We start from the raw sequence: 21,905 nt of genomic DNA on the forward strand, positions 1-21,905 counted from the left end.
GTGTTTGGTCATTTGGACCAATTTATGCTCTTGGATGAGGTCCTACTACCTTATATGGTTATATGGTTATGTTTGGGTGTCTATTCCCTATCATAAGAAATAGGTACATTTGTGCACCCCTTTAAAAATTTGGAAGGGGTACCATGGCCAACCCCTTAAATTTTGGAAATTTTCCAATTTGAGCATTCGGTATCATAGTACATGCCTCAACATGTATCATGATAAATTTGGGTGGTCCACCTCGTTCCCTTTTAGGGGTACAAAATTGCCAAAAATATAAACGTAAGCAATACGTTGTACCACGTGTTTGGTTTTTGGCCCAATTTCTCCCCTTTGATGAGGCTCTATTACCTTATATGGTTATATGGTCATGTATATGGGTTCATTTCCTATCATAAGACATGGGTACATTGACGCACCCTTTAAAAATTTGGGAGGGGTATCTTGGCTCATCCACTCGGTTTTAGAAATTTTTTAATATAAGCATTTGGTATCATAGTACAGGACTTCAATATGTACCACTATAAATTTGGATGGTCCACATCGTTCCCTTTCATGGGTAAAGAACTACCAAAAAATCAAATTTCGGAGGTTATTGACACCTATTTAGCACGTTATATGGGTATGTACAGAGGTTTATTACCTTTATATGTTTATGTTCCCTTTTAAATTTGGGAATTATCAAATAACAAAATTCGGTAAACGTTTTCTAGGACCCATTGGTGTTCCTCTTATGACCAAATATTCAAAATTTAAAGGTTATTGACCGGCTTTATTATTGAATAAGTACAGGATTTATTACTTTTTCATAAGACACAGGTGTATTTGTGTACCAATCTTAAATTTTGGGAGGAGATACATTTCTTATTGTCATATCAATAATTGGTAATTGGATAGTATCTCATTCATTGGGTAAATCATTGTCAAATATGAGTATGATCACGTGATCAGTTATTAACCTATGATGGGATTAGGAGTCCAGAACATTGGTACATTGAAACTTTGTAGGATAATTTGAGAATGCGTCATTGGTTTTGATTATTCCCGCCAAATATAAACGTAAGCAAGACGTTGTACCACGTGATTGTCCTTGATGAGGTAGTGTACAGGGATTCATTTCCTTTGTTGTGGTACTTCTTAAGTTTGAGTACACACACACTTCTAGAAAACAGTTGGTTCTACTCAGGTAACCAATTGACGGACATTATTGACCTTATTGAACATATAATGATATGATTAACTCTAAGACTTAGGTATATCAAGAGAAGTATTCTTTAAATTTGGGAATGGTGATAAACAGAATTTTTAACATAAGGTGCGAAATTTGAAACAATACATTGAACTTTAGTCACAGCTCATAGTCTAAGATCATTGGTGGTGATTGATTTGAAATCTGATAGCTAACCTTATTGAATCTTATGACTCATAGACGAAAGGCAATACATGCTACAACAGTTTGAAATTTAATCATAAGGTGATGTAATCTGACACTAGCAAAGTTATTGTTAATGCAATTTGATTGGATGATCACTATCTTTCCTGCAATCTGATTGGTTGATCACTATCTTTCGTGCAATCTGATTGGTTGCTGATTTCAAATCTTTGCTGTATTCAGTTTTAAGTTTTGTTTAACATTGAAAAATCTTGGTTTCGTTCAACATTTTGCACTCACTGATAAATATGATCAAAACCGTTTATTTGTTAATCGAATAGTTAAAACCGGATAACGTTTGACGGTTAACCGTGAAACGTAAAATTTTTAGTTTGAAATTTTTTTGCTTGAAACTTTTTGTTTGAAAATTTGTTGTTTAAAATTTTTTCGTTTCCAAATTTTTTGTTTAAAATTTTTTGTTTCGAATTTTGTTTTTCAAAATTTTGTTTAAAATTTTTTGTTTGAAATTTTTTCGTTTCCAAATTTTTTGTTTGAAATTTTTTGTTTCAAAATTTTGTTTGAAATTTTTTTTTCGTTTCAAAATTTTGTTTGAATTTTTTTCGTTTGAAATTTTTTGTTTGAATTTTTTTTTCGTTTCAAAATTTTGTTTGAAAGATTTTTGTTCTAAATTTTTGTTTCAAAGTTGGTTTGACATTTTTTAAAAGTTTGTGCACTCATTAGTAAAGAACCGAAACTGTTTAGAGCAAAAACCTCTGGCAACATTGTGGTGCAATAGTACACGTCAGAACATGATAATGCAACGTCATCAGTTTTTCATCATATATAAGTATCGTTCGAGTTAGTATTCATGATAACATCATCATGGCTACTTGTCTGCAGTTTCTAAACACGCGTGATGTGATGAAATCATTTACCAAGATTACTGATTTACAACAGAATGTACCTTATAGAATCTTAGCTAGCCAAATGATCCCTACAAAGTTTGGATTAAGAATCGTAGTGAAGCTTGGAAATGATAAGAATATAATTTTACCAGCAAGATATTTACCCATGGAAGCATCAAAACAAGAAGAACTGCTGCGTTTCTTAAATTCTGGATCTGTATCTTTATGTTACAAAGGATTCTTGGGTCGAAGTCATCAACTTGAATTTAGTACACAGCCAGATTCGTCAGCAATTGTGATGAAATCATGAATTCAAACGTCAGCACATTTCTTTCCAATGACGTCAGCCGTAGTTGTATGAATTTGGTTGGTCGGCATGACGTCAGCAACTGTGATGAAATCATGAATTCAGACGTCAGCATATTCCTTACCAATGACGTCAGCAATAACTATAAACCAGCAAATACAGTGTCATCCCACGAAATCATTTGAGCAAGTGCTTTTCAGGAGGAAAGATGTGTACTTCTAACGATAAAGAGTTCATCTTCGCAAGCTATTATCCAATAAATATATTTCAAACAAAACATGTGATGATTGGTATCAGTGCTAGAACATTTGAACCTGTGATTCGATTGGGCAAAGCAGAACAATTTGGTGTACAACTGACCTGTGAAGAATGGCAAATATTATGTTCACGAATCGACCAAATGAACGATTATTTTCATGATGAGCTAAGTGTGACCATAGTCAAATCATTAGGCTCAAATCATGAAGTGGTGCTACGTACAGTCCTCGAAGAGAAGATGGTGCTGTTACGTAAAAAGAGTACATTTCATGTCCCTCGCAATATGGTGTATCTAACACAAACGGAATGGAACAAATTCATCAGCGTATTTCAGTGTGTGAAACATGCAGTGGAAGTGTGCAACAAAACTAGTATATTCCTGAAAAAGTACTATTTTGAAAAATGTGTTATGCATATTGTACAACATGTATCTAGATATTGTGATGGTTGTCAACATCGTTCGTGGGTGCATACCTGTATTGATAAACAGTTTATTTGTGATCAAATGGACATTGAGTTTCCACCAATTGATATTGCAATAGACCTTAAAAGACTTCAATTGGAATTAAAATTATATGCTAAAGACAAACTAGTGCAAGAAGTTCAAAATACATTGTATCGACAATATCCAGAACCACTATCTGGTATGGATGTATGTGGAGTGTAATAAAATGATCCATTTCAATGAATTGTGTTTTTTCATTTCAAGTACAACCCCAGGTTCTGACGTGTACTATTGCACCACAATGTTGCCAGAGGTTTTTGCTCTAAACAGTTCCGGTTCTTTACTAATGAGTGCACAAACTTTTAAAAAATGTCAAACCAACTTTGAAACAAAAATTTAGAACAAAAATCTTTGAAACAAAATTTTGAAACGAAAAAAAAATTCAAACAAAAAATTTCAAACGAAAAAAATTCAAACAAAATTTTGAAACGAAAAAAAAATTTCAAACAAAATTTTGAAACAAAAAATTTGGAAACGAAAAAATTTCAAACAAAAAATTTTAAACAAAATTTTGAAAAACAAAATTCGAAACAAAAAAATTTTAAACAAAAAATTTGGAAACGAAAAAATTTTAAACAACAAATTTTCAAACAAAAAGTTTCAAGCAAAAAAATTTCAAACTAAAAATTTTACGTTTCACGGTTAACCATCAAACGTTATCCGGTTTTTAACTATTCGATTAACAAATAAACGGTTTTGATCATATTTATCAGTGAGTGCAAAATGTTGAACGAAACCAAGATTTTTCAATGTTAAACAAAACTTAAAACTGAATACAGCAAAGATTTGAAATCAGCAACCAATCAGATTGCACGAAAGATAGTGATCAACCAATCAGATTGCAGGAAAGATAGTGATCATCCAATCAAATTGCATTAACAATAACTTTGCTAGTGTCAGATTACATCACCTTATGATTAAATTTCAAACTGTTGTAGCATGTATTGCCTTTCGTCTATGAGTCATAAGATTCAATAAGGTTAGCTATCAGATTTCAAATCAATCACCACCAATGATCTTAGACTATGAGCTGTGACTAAAGTTCAATGTATTGTTTCAAATTTCGCACCTTATGTTAAAAATTCTGTTTATCACCATTCCCAAATTTAAAGAATACTTCTCTTGATATACCTAAGTCTTAGAGTTAATCATATCATTATATGTTCAATAAGGTCAATAATGTCCGTCAATTGTTTACCTGAGTAGAACCAACTGTTTTCTAGAAGTGTGTGTGTACTCAAACTTAAGAAGTACCACAACAAAGGAAATGAATCCCTGTACACTACCTCATCAAGGACAATCACGTGGTACAACGTCTTGCTTACGTTTATATTTGGCGGGAATAATCAAAACCAATGACGCATTCTCAAATTATCCTACAAAGTTTCAATGTACCAATGTTCTGGACTCCTAATCCCATCATAGGTTAATAACTGATCACGTGATCATACTCATATTTGACAATGATTTACCCAATGAATGAGATACTATCCAATTACCAATTATTGATATGACAATAAGAAATGTATCTCCTCCCAAAATTTAAGATTGGTACACAAATACACCTGTGTCTTATGAAAAAGTAATAAATCCTGTACTTATTCAATAATAAAGCCGGTCAATAACCTTTAAATTTTGAATATTTGGTCATAAGAGGAACACCAATGGGTCCTAGAAAACGTTTACCGAATTTTGTTATTTGATAATTCCCAAATTTAAAAGGGAACATAAACATATAAAGGTAATAAACCTCTGTACATACCCATATAACGTGCTAAATAGGTGTCAATAACCTCCGAAATTTGATTTTTTGGTAGTTCTTTACCCATGAAAGGGAACGATGTGGACCATCCAAATTTATAGTGGTACATATTGAAGTCCTGTACTATGATACCAAATGCTTATATTAAAAAATTTCTAAAACCGAGTGGATGAGCCAAGATACCCCTCCCAAATTTTTAAAGGGTGCGTCAATGTACCCATGTCTTATGATAGGAAATGAACCCATATACATGACCATATAACCATATAAGGTAATAGAGCCTCATCAAAGGGGAGAAATTGGGCCAAAAACCAAACACGTGGTACAACGTATTGCTTACGTTTATATTTTTGGCAATTTTGTACCCCTAAAAGGGAACGAGGTGGACCACCCAAATTTATCATGATACATGTTGAGGCATGTACTATGATACCGAATGCTCAAATTGGAAAATTTCCAAAATTTAAGGGGTTGGCCATGGTACCCCTTCCAAATTTTTAAAGGGGTGCACAAATGTACCTATTTCTTATGATAGGGAATAGACACCCAAACATAACCATATAACCATATAAGGTAGTAGGACCTCATCCAAGAGCATAAATTGGTCCAAATGACCAAACACGTGGTTGTACTAAAATTTGGCAATTTTGTATCCCTAAAAGGGAACGAGGTTATAGTAATATATATTAGGGTCATATACTATTATACCAAATGTTTAAATTGGGCAATTTCCAAAATTTAAGGGGTGGGCCAAGGTACCCCTCCCAAATTTTTCAAGGGGTGCATCAATATACCCATATGTTATGAAAGGGAATGAACCCCTGTATACGCCCATATAATCATATAGGATAATAACACCTCATCAAACGCGATAAATTAGGTGAAAAGACCAAACACGTGGTTGTACTAAAATTTGGTAATTTTGTACCCATGAAAGGGAACAAGGTGGACCACCCAAATTTATAGTGATACATACTAGGGTTCTATACTATTATACCAAATGTTTAAATTGGGCAATTTCTAAAAATAAAGGGGTGGGCCAAGGTACCCCTTCCAAATTTTAAAGGGGTGCACCAATATACCCATGTCTTATGAAAGGTAATAGACTCCTGTATACGCTCATATAAACATATAAGGTAATAGGACCTCATCCAAGGGGATAACTTAGGTCAAAACCAAACACGTGGTACTACGTATTTCTTACGTTTATATTTTGGCAATTTGATACCCCTAAAAGGGAACGAGGTGGACCATCCAAATTTATCATAATACATATTAGGGGCCTATACTATAATACCAAATGTTTAAATTGGGCAATTTCTAAAATTTAAGGGGTGGGCCAAGGTACCCCTCCCAAATTTTTCAAGGGGTGCATCAATATACCCATGTCTTATGAAAGGTAATGAACCCCTGTATACGCCCATATAATCATATAGGATAATAACACCTCATCAAACGCGATAAATTAGGTGAAAAGACCAAACACGTGGTTGTACTAAAATTTGGCAATTTTGTATCCCTAAAAGGGAACGAGGTTATAGTAATATATATTAGGGTCATATACTATTATACCAAATGTTTAAATTGGGCAATTTCCAAAATTTAAGGGGTGGGCCAAGGTACCCCTCCCAAATTTTTCAAGGGGTGCATCAATATACCCATATGTTATGAAAGGGAATGAACCCCTGTATACGCCCATATAATCATATAGGATAATAACACCTCATCAAACGCGATAAATTAGGTGAAAAGACCAAACACGTGGTTGTACTAAAATTTGGCAATTTTGTATCCCTAAAAGGGAACGAGGTTATAGTAATATATATTAGGGTCATATACTATTATACCAAATGTTTAAATTGGGCAATTTCCAAAATTTAAGGGGTGGGCCAAGGTACCCCTCCCAAATTTTTCAAGGGGTGCATCAATATACCCATATGTTATGAAAGGGAATGAACCCCTGTATACGCCCATATAATCATATAGGATAATAACACCTCATCAAACGCGATAAATTAGGTGAAAAGACCAAACACGTGGTTGTACTAAAATTTGGCAATTTTGTATCCCTAAAAGGGAACGAGGTTATAGTAATATATATTAGGGTCATATACTATTATACCAAATGTTTAAATTGGGCAATTTCCAAAATTTAAGGGGTGGGCCAAGGTACCCCTCCCAAATTTTTCAAGGGGTGCATCAATATACCCATATGTTATGAAAGGGAATGAACCCCTGTATACGCCCATATAATCATATAGGATAATAACACCTCATCAAACGCGATAAATTAGGTGAAAAGACCAAACACGTGGTTGTACTAAAATTTGGTAATTTTGTATCCCTAAAAGGGAACGAGGTTATAGTAATATATATTAGGGTCATATACTATTATACCAAATGTTTAAATTGGGCAATTTCCAAAATTTAAGGGGTGGGCCAAGGTACCCCTCCCAAATTTTTCAAGGGGTGCATCAATATACCCATATGTTATGAAAGGTAATGAACCCCTGTATACGCCCATATAATCATATAGGATAATAACACCTCATCAAACGCGATAAATTAGGTGAAAAGACCAAACACGTGGTTGTACTAAAATTTGGCAATTTTGTATCCCTAAAAGGGAACGAGGTTATAGTAATATATATTAGGGTCATATACTATTATACCAAATGTTTAAATTGGGCAATTTCCAAAATTTAAGGGGTGGGCCAAGGTACCCCTCCCAAATTTTTCAAGGGGTGCATCAATATACCCATATGTTATGAAAGGGAATGAACCCCTGTATACGCCCATATAATCATATAGGATAATAACACCTCATCAAACGCGATAAATTAGGTGAAAAGACCAAACACGTGGTTGTACTAAAATTTGGTAATTTTGTACCCATGAAAGGGAACAAGGTGGACCACCCAAATTTATAGTGATACATACTAGGGTTCTATACTATTATACCAAATGTTTAAATTGGGCAATTTCTAAAAATAAAGGGGTGGGCCAAGGTACCCCTTCCAAATTTTAAAGGGGTGCACCAATATACCCATGTCTTATGAAAGGTAATAGACTCCTGTATACGCTCATATAAACATATAAGGTAATAGGACCTCATCCAAGGGGATAACTTAGGTCAAAACCAAACACGTGGTACTACGTATTTCTTACGTTTATATTTTGGCAATTTGATACCCCTAAAAGGGAACGAGGTGGACCATCCAAAGTTATCATAATACATATTAGGGTCCTATACTATAATACCCAATGTTTAAATTGGGCAATTTCTAAAATTTAAGGGGTGGGCCAAGGTACCCCTCCCAAATTTTTCAAGGGGTGCATTAATATACCCATGTCTTATGAAAGGTAATGGACCCCTGTATACGCCCATATAACTATATAAGGTAATAACACTTCATCAAAGGGGATAAATTAGGCCAAAAACCCCGAAATTTGAATTTTTGGCAATTTTTTACTCATAAAAGGGAACGACATAGACACCCAATACTGATAGGGGTACATACTGTGGTCCTAGGCTACCATACCAAATTTTTAGATTTGGCAATTTCCAAAATTTAAGGGGGGTGGTCCTATGTACCCCTGTCAAAATTTAGGGGGTGGGCCAAGGTACCCCTGCCAAAATTTAGAGGGGGTGGTCCTATGTACCCCTAGGTCATTGACCCCGGGCCAAGGTCATTGACCTTTGACCTATGACGTCACAAAGGTCGGGGTCAAAGTCCAAACTTCGGCCAAGTGCCGCGATTACTACTACCACATAGTTAGATTTTGATTTTTGCGTAGAAGTTAGCGAAACAAATTTGAATTTCCATTGGAATTAAAATTTTCGTATATTATTTTACGCATCAATGGTTTATTTAGACATAAAATAATAAAAGTAAACATGTTTATATGTAATCAACACGTACGATAATTAAAAGCAAAATAGAAAAAGTGCAATGTCCCCCCCTTTTTTTTAAGTAGTCACTAACTTCGTCATACCGCTGAAGGTAGTACCTTGTTTTAAATGTGTCCTTATGAAGGTTTTTATTAACTACTGAATTCATAATGCCGTCAAGGAACGGGAAATTGACATTACTCAACTCAGTGAACCTTCGTTCTAATGACGAAACAACAATAAGATAATTTCAGACGATAGTGCTATTTGAAATATATATGTAATTTTATGTTGGGTTGGCAACATCATCAATGTGGTTGTATTACAGAGTATGTCAAACAATGTCTCTCTCTTAAAGTTTTTATGGTATGAAATTTCAGCATTGTGTATCTATTAGTTTAAACGTTACAACTGCGTATCAAATAGTCCAATATATATATACAGGGTGTTAATGAACTATACCGACCAACTTTAAGAGATGATTCCTCACATCAAAATAAGTGAAAAAGTTCATATTAACCTATGGCTAACAGTGCATAGTTTCAGAGCTAGAGCTGTCCAAAATCGTGAAAAAGCCAAATTTCAAGAGGCCCTATTTCGAATTCGAGAGACCGTGGATGGTGGTCCTTACCAGCGTGAAGGAAGTCATGCATACGCAATCTAAAAATGCATATTTTATTAATGTTCAGTGGGTAGGATGACAAGATTTTGACAAGCGAAAAATAGGACACAAGTATAATAGTAAATGATAGCCTATTGCGTCGGCAATACACATGTACTTATTTCATTTAACGTTAACCTAATCATTCATTTAAAAAAAAAAAAAAAAAAAAAAAAAAGTACGCAACAAAAATATTGAAGGAATTCAACACAACTTCAAATACTTTCATGAAAGACGAATACAAGATTAATGAAACAAATTAAAACAATTTAATGGAGTAACATAAAGAAGTCACTTTCATGAAAAAGAAAACTTAAGTATGTTGAAGCATAAAATTTTAATGACACATAATAATGCGGTTCATCTTAACAGTTATTTATCTATTACCTTCCCGATTTTTTTTCGAAAATATTAATATTTTTTTTTTCATTAATACGTGACATACCAACTAAACATCAGTACAATGTTTGGTGACATATTTTTCGTTTGAATGTACAACCTGCAGTAAGTTGCTGTTTTTCAATATCATGTCATTGAATCCACTACAGATACAGTTATAGTTACATTTGATTATTATTAGGTGTTTAAGAGTTAAAGTTTGTAAGGATTGATTGATTGAGTTTAACGTCCCGTTCAGCAGCGAGGCTATATGAGACGTGGACCTACTGATTGACGTGGAATCCGAACCACATGAGCTCCCGCCGGGAAAAAGAAGAAAGTTTGTAAAGAGATTGTCGTGAGTGGAAATAGGTGGAGTCGCTAATTTTAAAACTTTATCTTCAAACTTCAATTGGATAATTTAGCCAAATATAAATAAATATGAATTTGAGTAGTGTCGCCTTATACGTATGTTTTTGTTACTGGTTAATTTAATATCGGACTTCCAAAGAGAAACATCAAAAGAATCTAATGATCGTGTCTATAGCGACGACCCGCAGTCACGACCCCTCTTCAGTTTTATTAGAAATAGGAAAAGAAAGAGTGAGGAGGAAGAGGGGAAAGAAGGAAAAGAAGAATGAATTAGAGATGAAGAATTACTGGATAATGACAAGAATATGGTAAAGAAACTTGAATAATTATTGAAAAGGTGATTCATACCCGAATGTTATTACTTGAGAATCAATTCAGAAGTGATCCCGAAGAGACACACGTTCCCTCATACTGCCCTGACCTGGATCCAGGCAACTGCACAAGTGGGAGTTGCCCCGACCCAGCACACGTGATGAGAAGTTTTAATTTAATAGTTTGTCGGTTATTTCCAAACGTTAAATAATCTTTATCCAATAGCTGAATTTCCACAACGGAGATCGAACACACAATTGAGTAAGCCAAGGAAAGGAAAAAAAAAAAGTGGTTTACACATTTTCCACAAATAGAAGTTTTCGAGATTCCTGAAAAGACTGTCGTTATCCAAGCTTGTCCTGTTGTTTTGGCTATTCTTTCAGAGCCGATTTAGAATAATTTAGAGTTAAGTCATCTTTCATGACATCGGTCATGCACCAATACACATATCGTCGTAAATCAAGCTTAAAAACTACTACTTAAAGCTAAATTTGTCACTCATTCACGCACACACATACATAGAGGACAGTGTATTGATATTGGTAATTCAGTTTAAAAAGAAACTAATCTAACTACAGTTAGTCAACATTTATTACATCTATTAAGAATTTAGACATAATGAAAATATTTATGACACATAATATTGGATTACATCAATGTAAATATATATATATATATGATATTAAAAAAGGATGAAAGAAACGAATCATTTAAATTTTGATAAAATAAGATGTAAATTTGAAAATCTAGTCACACACTACGATATTTCGTATGAAAGAAAAAAAAACTTAAAATGATGGTTAAATGAGTCTGGATCTCATATAAAATGAAAAAAGAAAAACTAAAAGAAAAGATGATTCGACGAGTCCTTTCTCGTACTTTCAGACGACTTTTTATATCGCACGTTCGTAAGACACCCTTTTGGTGTCCATGCACCTAAATTCACTTTATTTAGATATACGCATACGAACTAGTATTTGTAGGTTGTGAATAACACATATTCAGTTCGTAGACTTATTTATACATTTTTTCATTCTATAAGATTAAAGAAATGATGTTTTGTCACTAATTTTGTTATTCCATTTATTATCCCGTCCTCCCACATTTTCACTCCATTGTTCACTTTCACTAACATCTGTCCTTTAACCTACAGAACGTGGAACGTAAGACTGTAAGTTTTATTTCATTTTATATACGGTTTACGTATTAAAACAAACAAGCTAAGATTACCTCGTCCTGTTTTCAGCTTTTTTACAATTAAAAATATAACGTTTATTCAGAGTTTTTCTTTCCCCTCATTTATCTGTCTTATTATGGCCGTATTAGTTTGTTACTTATTGAAATTCTAAACTTTCTTTTCAGTATATCAAGGCGATCACTAGTTCTTACATTCAACTAATGGCCTCTCACAAAACATTGAAAAGTTGGCGTAATGCAGGATGTGAACTGTGTCAAGAACATTTAGATCGTTTCTCCTATACTTTAGCACATGATATCTTATTCAAAGGAAAGTCGACGAAGGATACATGGACAGTGACTGAGACGCCTTCATTAAAAATCCTTCCAGAAGACTTGGAGACATGGTTAATGGCAACACCTGTTCTAGTGACTATGCAGACGAGTGTTTTTAACCATTTATATCGTGCCACGTCTCAGAGTTTAGTTAATTTATATCCTAAATGCCGTGATATAAATAGTGAATTTTTCCCGTCTATTTTGGACTTGTCCAGTGTGCTGTTCTTAAATGCTTCTCTACCGAAAGAAGTGAATGATCAGTGGCGGTTGTTATTTTCTACAAGAGTTCACGGAGAAAGTTTTTCGAAGCTTTTGGGTCAAATATCAGATAAAGGAGCGACCATTCTAATAGTGAAAGATAAAGATGGACATACCTTTGGTGGATTTGCTCCAGTGAGTTGGAATTTAGGACCAAAATTTGTAGGTAGGTAATTTCAAAGTAGTGTTACAAACAAATAAATCACGTGAGGACCGAAATTTTAGGTTGATAATTACAAAGTAGGTAACCAAATATAAAGATTACGTGAGACCAAAATTTAAGGTAGGTAATTACAAAATAGTGCAAGCAAATAACCCCTTTAAGTTCTAGTACCTATTTTTAGGCACTAAAGTAGTGTCTTCATTATTCGATTTAAAAAGTACCAATAAAGCTTTTTACTTCGGGATTTTTTTTTTTTTTTTTTTCAAAAGTCTTGAGGCATTGTAGAACACGCTAAATATGGTTTTACGCCTTTCTGCATCGAGACATACGGGGTAATGGCGTAATAACTTTTAAAATATATATAGTTTCTGTTTATGCCTATTTTTATTATTTTTTGGTTGGCTTATTTTTGCACCTACAAGATTGAAATTTTGCACACACATTCAGTGCACACCTGAATATTTTTTAGATCTCTGCATTAAAGTGGGGGGAGGGGGATATAGAGGGGCAAAAAGGTGAAAAAAGAGATTTCTTTTTCTCGCGATTTTCCCGCCTCAGATACATGATAGAGACATGTAAATGGTACCGGTAACGTTTGAAAGTCTATTCTATGCTAAAGAGAATGATGTAGGAACCATGACCCTAGGATAATTAGGGATGCCTCAAGAAATTTTTACATTACATCCGGGTCTTTTGGAGTAATCTGGGGCATTGTGGGGCTCATTGGTAAATATTTTTCCCGCCCTTACTATTCAAGATACAAGCTTGAAATTTGTACACATATTTAGTACACTTCTTTCTATGTTCAGTTGATTTGAGATCTGTACGTTAGCACAGGGGTCCAGAAGGACTCAAAATTTGAAAAAAAAAAATCCCGGTTTCTTTCAAAATTTCCCGCCTCAGGGACATGATAGAGAAATGTGAATGGTATCGTTTGAAAGGCGGTTCTATTCTGAAGAGGATGAGGTATGAACCATGATCCTAGGATAAATAGGGATAATGCTGTAGCTGCTTGACTAAAGGACTATAATTTACCTTGAAAAAAGAACTAGGACTTATAAGGGATAAAATTACATGAGGACCAAAATTTCATGTGAGTAATTACAAAGTAGTGTAAACAAATAAATGAAATTATGTAATTTTACGGAGAGGAGTGAATACTAGATACTTTTCCCGCCGAGATTTTTTTTGCGCTCGTTGGTTTGGAGTTAAGTATCGCTTTTCACCACCAAGACTATGAGACATGAAAGCACAGTTTAACGTGTCACACATAAACTTGTAATAGAAACTGAATCTAGGTCTCACAGGTAATTTAAAAGATAGTAATATTTTACATTAAACACTTACCAAGTATTAATAAAAACATAATCGCATACACTTGTAATGTACACTGTTAAGAACTTTCTTCATACTGCTTCATCAGATATGAAACGGGAGAAGTAAGGAAAAAGCAATTAAAAGAGCAAAGGAAAAGTTGTAAAGCATCCAGCTGGGGGTCATATTTTAATTGCTTGAAGCGCTCCGTTTCAGGGATTGTCGGAATTGCTCTAGTGTTGATTAACCATGGATTCATATTATTAGAAAGATGACTCATTTTGATTCCTTTTTCCTATACTTTTCAAATCTCCTCACATTTATTATTCGTTTCGCTTTCGTCTACTCCTAGCCATCTGCCCATACCGTGTGTTTTATTTTCCTTCATCATTAAATTAAGTCTTTGTCTCTGCATTGGAATATGTCACTCACATGGGCGTTTCAGATTTTTTCTCTGTTCTTTAATTTTTCGGTTCTTTCTCTCCCTATCTGATTGAGGGCTTCAGCGAAAAGTCTTACGTATTCACTATTTTCTAGTATGTAATTCATTATATATATTTGTACATAGAAAAGCTTTTGTCTTTAAATATGAAATTCGTGTAGTAGTTTACTTGACAAACTTACTGTGAATTGTATACTAATGTTTGTTTCTTTTTTTGTGTGGATTGAGATTTTATTGTAAGTCGTGAGATATGTACAATATACTTATATAGACGTTTTTAATCTTTATTGTTTTAAATTTTTCGGAGTTATGCTTTCATTTTTATATACATGTATAATAAGTTAAACTTCTCTCATCTACGTTCTCTTCAACATACATTAATTTCAAAGCATCATCTGTGGTTTGGAATGAAAGATGGAAGCTGCATAGAGTCAGTTACATGACATGCCATCGTTAATACAATTACTCAGGCACAACGTTGCCTATCTGTCCGTCCTTGAGTTCTCTGGCTAAGCGGTTACCGTACGCGTCTTTGGCGTGGAAGACTCAGGTTCGATTCCCGACGGGAGTTCATGTTCGGATCCCACGTTAAGCTGTTAGGTCCACGTCTCATATGACCTAGCTGCTGAAAGGGAGGCTATACCCAAAACTACTGTCTCTTCCTCCAATTACGTGGGCGTCCGAAATTTAACCTCCTAGAAAACTAGTAGCGGGAACCGGAGATGGTTGTGACAACCCTTCTGCCCTCACTCACCCAACAAATAAAGAAATGAGTTTCAACACTGAATTACATGTCAAGTACGTAGGAGGGTATTTTACTTGGTATCCTGTCTCCCTTCTTTTTAAATGGAACCACTCTTAATTTTGTAGTAGAACTCAGTACTAGAACGGCTCAGTAGTAGAACTCTTACCTCAGATCCGTGGGGTCCCTGGTTCGATTCCCGCGCAGATAAGTTTGTAGTAGACAACATGGTGTCCGTGGGTTTTCTCGATGTACTCTCGTTTCCTCTGATATTCTCACCTTATCCATTCTTCCATCATTATTCACTTGCCATAATCATTAGTCTCCCTTAGCCTAAAGGATATAATGGTGGGACATTAAACTAAAAGATGTCTTTCATTTTCAGAGCTCCGTGGCTAAGCGGTTAGCGTACGCGCTTTGGCGTGGGAGGCCCGGGTTCGATCCCCGACGGGAGCTCTTGTGGTTCGGATTCCACGTTAATCAATAGGTCCTGTCTCATATAGCCTTGCTGCTGCAAGGGACGTTAAACTCAAAATCCACGCAACTCATTTCATTTTTCAATTAAAATAAAATACATTCTTTGCTGTGACAACTAATTATTGTAAAATGTTATTCTTGCTAAATTTTGCTTCACAATTAGCGTTTTTAAAAGTGTAATTACGTTATAACTAAAGTTAAATTATGTTATTTTAAATAAAAAATTATGTCTCAGCCAAAAATCCCATGGACGCAACCAACACCCTAAAACCCGTTTATGGACACCCGTCATCAGGTGCATCCGTGGTAGGCACACCGCACTCCGTAAGTTAGCGCATATGTGTATTTGGGAGTTTGTTTTAATGGTTTCAATTTTAATCAAAAGGAGTTTTCGTCAATTGTAATTAGTTAAGTTTCTAAAATTGAGTGTTACTGGAAATCAATTGAAAAAAATTAATAGGCTAGAGGTAGGTATATATATATATATATATATATAAACTTTTCATTACTTTGTTTCCAACACTGATTCTAAATATAACCTTTACGCAATAACCTTTAAGCAATACCCATAATAAGAAAAGGAGGTCAATTCAAAAGAGTCTTGGGTCGAAAAAAAAAATGAACACCTAAAATATTGACGCATCTTTACATTTCTTCTCCAAGTTTCCGATGTCCTGATTATAAAAGTTACCATAATTCGGTCCAGTAATATCACCACCATTACCCTTTTTTTAATTTCATTACTTACAAACTTTTTAGCGACCTAACGGAGAAAATCACAAAATTCACCGTGGCGCTTAACGTGCTTAAAAGTTCACGTCGACCTCTTTTGAAATCAGTAATCCAGTTTCTCTTGTGGTAGTCAAGGAAAATGTACGTTCAACGTTTTAGTCATGTGTTTGTGTGTATCTTTGCCGGACAGGCCGTTTAAATAAAAATATTTCATAACTGATCTGTGCTAATCCCATCAATTTTCTGATTATGCTGACATGGTCTGTAATATATATATATATATATATATATATATATATATATATATATATACAGACTGTTCCATAATTCGTGTTATTTTCTACAGCGCTGGGAGAAGATGAAGTTAATACACTATTAATGTAAAATTTGGCACTCTTATTGAGAAATATCTGAATTTTTCGAATTTCTAAAGAAAATAAGAGAAATATGCTGTTTAGCCCCCCTTTTAGGGGCGTAAACACGAAAGTTAATTTTCCTTATGGGAGATTCAATGTTAAATTTTAGAAGCAGTTTTCTCCAATAACGATTCGTGAAGATTTTGGAGCAAATGAGTTGTATTTGTTACAAAATGCAAAAACACTCATTTACAAAGCTAGTAAAGCCGTCTCAAACATTATTTTGCGAAGGTCCCCCTTTTGGGGGGCAAGGGGCGTAAAAAGGTGGTGGGTGATATGTTACCAAAATCCCAAAATTTATTTTCGGAATGCCAGTAAGCGTGAAATTAATCACAAATGTCACAGAATTAATGCTCCAATGTCCTTACATGTAAGAGTAACTGATAATGGGGCTACAGCCCCCTTTCAAAAATAAAAAGAACCACCATAAAAATCCTTAGTAGGGACATACGAGAAGAAGGTTTTTTTGTTAATTAATTTGAAATTTGGCGTCATTGTAGCACAAAGGTGTTTTTCACATCTGAAATGTTATTTTAGTAACCACTGCCTTAGGGCGGCACTGGGGGCGAAGCATCAGATGATAGACCTTTATAAAAATTCCAAATTTTGTTCCGGAAATGCCAGTGAGAGTCAGATTAATCACAAATGTTACAGAATTAATATTCCGATGCTCCTTGCATGTGTCAGTGACTGATATGGGGTTACATTAAAAATTCACCATAAATCATATTAAAAATTCACCATAAATATCCTTAGCAGGAACTTACCGCAAGAAACTATTTTTTTAAAAATCAATTAAGTTAAATTTGGTGTTATTGTGCTAAAAAGGTATGTGTCTTTTAATATGTGATGTTACTTTGGTACCGCACCGCCTTAGGGGGCACAGGGGGCGAAAGATAAAATGATGTATGTTTATAAAAAATCCAAATTTTATTCTGGAAATGCCAGTGAGCATCAGATTAATCATAAATTTCGCAGAATTAATATTCCGATGTTTTTTGCATGTGCCAGTAATTGATATGGGGCTACAGCCCCCTTCCAAAAAATCACATAAAAAATTAGCCATAAATATTTTAGCAGGGACATCCGAGAAACCATTATTTCTTGTCAAATTAATGTAAAATAATTTGTTATCTTAGTGAATAGGTACTCGTTTTTTAAATATAGAATGTTATTTTGGTGACACCGGATTACGAGGGCACAGGGCGCGCAGCATAAACATTTGAATCTTTATTTAAAAAATCCAAATTTTATTCTAGAAGTGTGAATGAGTATCAGATTAATCACAAATGACACAGAATTAAGATTCCGATGCTCCTTGCATGTGCCAGTGATTGATGTGGGGCTACAGCCCCCTTCCACAAATCACGATAAATATCCTTAACAGGGACACACCGGAAGAAGCTGTTTTTTTAAATCAAATGTGAAATTTGGCGCTGGCGTTTTTTTTTTTTTTTTAATTCGGTATAATTTTGATAACGCACCACCTTTAGCGGCAAAGGGGGCGAAGCATAAGATTGTGGATCTTTATGAAAATTCCAAATTTTATTTTGAAAATGCTAATGAGCGCGAGATTAGTCACAAATGTCACAGAATTAATATTCCGATGCTCTTTGCATGTCCCAGTGACTTATATGGGCTACAGCCCCCTTCCAAAAATCACAAAATTCACAATAAATATATCATAATTAATATGTAAGTTGTCATTATTGCAAAACAAAAAAAGTATATACAATAAACCTGGAAATAACTGTAAATGAATAACTTCTGTCAGTGTAACTGATTATGCATATAGCTTTGTTGTTATGGTGTCACTGGGATATAATCAAAGAATTTTATATTTTTAAAAATCAATTAGAGCTCTTTTTATAGCAGAAAATCTCACACACAAATCACCTACGTATTTTCTACACACTTAAGCAGAACCATCTCGAAAAAGAACACAAAATGACAATGGAAAACGTAGCAGGAACAAACAAAAAAAAAAAAAAAAAAATCTTAATGAAAAGTAAGATCTTAAAAATTAAAAGTGAGCTTTAAGTTTCAATATTGTTTGCTTTATTCGTAAAAAGAAAAAGCATGTATTTTCATTACTTCTTACACAATAACCGTATTATCCAACTTTCCATATAACAACTTACTCTTATGTACTGCAGACGTAATACACACGGACACACGGTTGTAATAGAAACAAATGTTTCCCGAGGAATAAGAATCATTTACTGGAAATTATTCTTTGTTGAAAACAACTCTTTTTGGCTCTACTATCACTAATTGTTTAAAAAGATCATTAACCTAAGTGTAAAACCCATAAAATCAACTTACTTTTATTTGGCATGCCCTCCTGAACGAGCAAGACATAAATTAATGCGATTTACTAAAGAAACTGTGAGGAATAAAAATCAGTTACTGGAAATTATTCTTTGTTGAAAACAACTCTTTTTGGCTCTACTATCACTAATTGTTTAAAAAGATCATTAACCTAAGTGTAAAACCCATAAAATCAACTTACTTTTATTTAGCATGCCCTCCTGAACGAGCAAGACATAAATTAATGCGATTTACTAAAGAAACTGTGAACACCTTCTCCAACATATCTGGAGTGATCATCTCTATACTGTGAACAATCCTCTGTTTCAAGTCCTCTACACTGTTACATGATTTTTGGTAGACAATTTGTTTTAGGAATCCCCACATGAAAAAATCGCATGGTGTAAGATCCGGACTTCTTGGTGGTCATTCGACACTTGACCCCATAGAAATAATCCGTTCCCCAAATTTCTCTCTCAAAAGATTTATAGTCGTATTTGAGCTATACGCTGGCACTCCATCTTGCATAAACCATAATTCATCACTTTGACCTAAATTTAAACGATCAAGTTCAGCAAATACTTTTTCTCTTAGTAGCTTTTGTTACATTTTCATCAAAAAAGAAAGGTTCTATCACCTCAGTCGCAGTTATACCACACCAAACCATTATTCCTCGTTTGTCCATTGACACTTCTGATCTCACGTTCGGCTGTATCGATGACCAATATCTTGCATGTGATGAGGACACAGAACCATTTAAGAAGAATTTTGCTTCATCGGAAAACATCACTTGAAATAAGAACATAGAGTTTTCATTTAACTTCTCGATAAACCAGTTACAGAAATAAACACGATCACCATAATCGCTTGCACACAATTCAGAAACCATTCGGACCTTGTATGGTTTTACCTTCAAGTTTCTTAAAATTATTTGTAGCGTAGTTTTCTTAATATTTAAGCCTAAGCTTCGACGAGCAAGGGATTTCCGCGGTGAACTAGTAACAGATAACAACACCTGTCTTTTTGTTTCTTCTGTAGATACACTTGGAGATCTTCCTGCACTTTTTCTAGATGCAAGATGGGCAATGTGAAAACAATTGCTGCGGAACTGTTTGTACAAACGGTGAATTTGCATATCGTGTACTTTTAATCCGAGTTCTTTAACTATACGGGATCTTGTTGCTCTTGCAGATTTTTCTGATAAAATGTACCATTCAATTACATTAGCACGCTGATCCTGAGTTGAAGACTGCATGATCGAAGGACACTACAGTATGAATGCACTCTTAAAGTATACTGGAAACGACAAGTAATTATCAAATGATTAAGCCAGTCTATCCCCGAGATTCACCTACTATGTAATGTCCATTTCCGAAGAAGTCAATCTAACCCAGGTGTTGATTACAGACACGAAATCCTATTGAACTGTCAACACGTTAACTCGTAAATCGTTGGTGTATTGTGATAAGAAAAGGTCTGAAACTGTTGTCAGCACACATGAACAAGAAGTTGAGTCAGGAATTAGAGGGTGTTTTATAAACAAAAGTTTGTTGACATTGCTTAAAATCAGCTTACAGTGGGACGCCAACAAAGGATTCGGACGTGTTCCAGTGCTTCTTAAACACACATCTCTTAGCATGCATTCTGAATAGGCCAGAGAGAAGCATGGAAGATAATAAAAACAAAGTGGTGTGGTTCTTTAAATGATTTTGGGACCGGGAAGGGGGAATTGAATCACTAAAGTGGTCGCTGGCACATGGAGGTAGCTTCTAATCATTAATTTTGGTATATTTCCAAATATGTTGACGCTCACGGGAAATAACGAAAAGTTTGATTTTTTCTTATTGCCTATCTTCCCCAATTTGGAGGTTTGGCGTAATAAAACTAGAAACGCATGTACAATCCGCGGCAAAAAACCTGCAACATGAAGATGTAAGTTTTTTGTTAAACTACGCCTAAAAGCACAGGGAATGAACATAATGTCTAAGTGGAACGAATCACGCCAGAATAAACCTCGGCCTCCTCCCGTGCACACTTATTTTGGAGCAAAAGACTTCGTCATTTCACAATAAACTTATATGCTCATGTTGCAGGTTTTTTGCCGCGAATTGTACCATCATAGATGAAAGGGGAGGAAGAAGAGGAATGGTATTGTATTTTCTACCTAAAACTGTTAATTTACAGCAAAATTCGTATAAATATAGAGCAAACTGCTTTCCGCATTTTACATTGAAACTCCAGTTAGTCCAATCAAATTTTGAGTTGACGCCACTAAAAGAGATCAACACATGACCATTATCATATTGTCGCTTTACCTCTTTTTCTAAACAAACATTTTTCGACAATAATGCCAAATTTCACTTTAATAATGAAAAATATTTACCATCTGCCAGTAGGTCCTTGCGTATAAGGACATTTAATATGAATTTCTATTGTTTTATGAAAGGGGATTGTAGCCTAATATCAGTCGCTGGTACAGTCCGCAGCAAAAAACCTGCAACATGAGCATATATGTTTATTGTGAAACGACGAAGTCTTTTGCTCCAAAATAAGTGTGCAGGGGAGGACGCCGAGGTTTCTCCTGAGTGATTCATGCCACTTAGACGTTATGTTGATTCCCTGTGCTGTTAGTCGTAGTTTCACAATAAACTTACATGCTCATGTTGCAGGTTCTTTGCTGTGGATTGTACATGGAAATAGCATAGGAGCATTAATTCTGTGCGCCTTGCAATTAATTTCATGCTCATTGGCACTACCAAAATAAAATTTGGAATTTTTACAATAACGCCAAATTTCACATTAATCGACCAAT

At 34.6% G+C, this 21,905-nt stretch overlaps 1 protein-coding gene across 4 annotated transcripts in view; it reads left to right on the plus strand.

Annotated features, from left to right (window-relative positions):
* Nucleotides 1-21,905, plus strand: part of LOC145680190 (MTOR-associated protein MEAK7) — a 46,570-nt gene that overhangs the window by 10,737 nt on the left and 13,928 nt on the right. For all 4 annotated transcript variants that reach the window (XM_081750442.1, XM_081750439.1, XM_081750441.1 and 1 more), the window contains exon 4: nucleotides 12,087-12,663. In XM_081750442.1, the coding sequence (XP_081606568.1) occupies nucleotides 12,087-12,663 (577 nt within the window). The remainder of the gene's footprint in view (nucleotides 1-12,086; nucleotides 12,664-21,905) is intronic.

The sequence above is a fragment of the Thermobia domestica genome, chromosome 3 (assembly GCF_964235325.1).
Source record: "Thermobia domestica chromosome 3, izTheDome1.hap1.1, whole genome shotgun sequence".
In the NCBI taxonomy this organism is placed as follows: Eukaryota; Metazoa; Arthropoda; class Insecta; order Zygentoma; family Lepismatidae; genus Thermobia; species Thermobia domestica.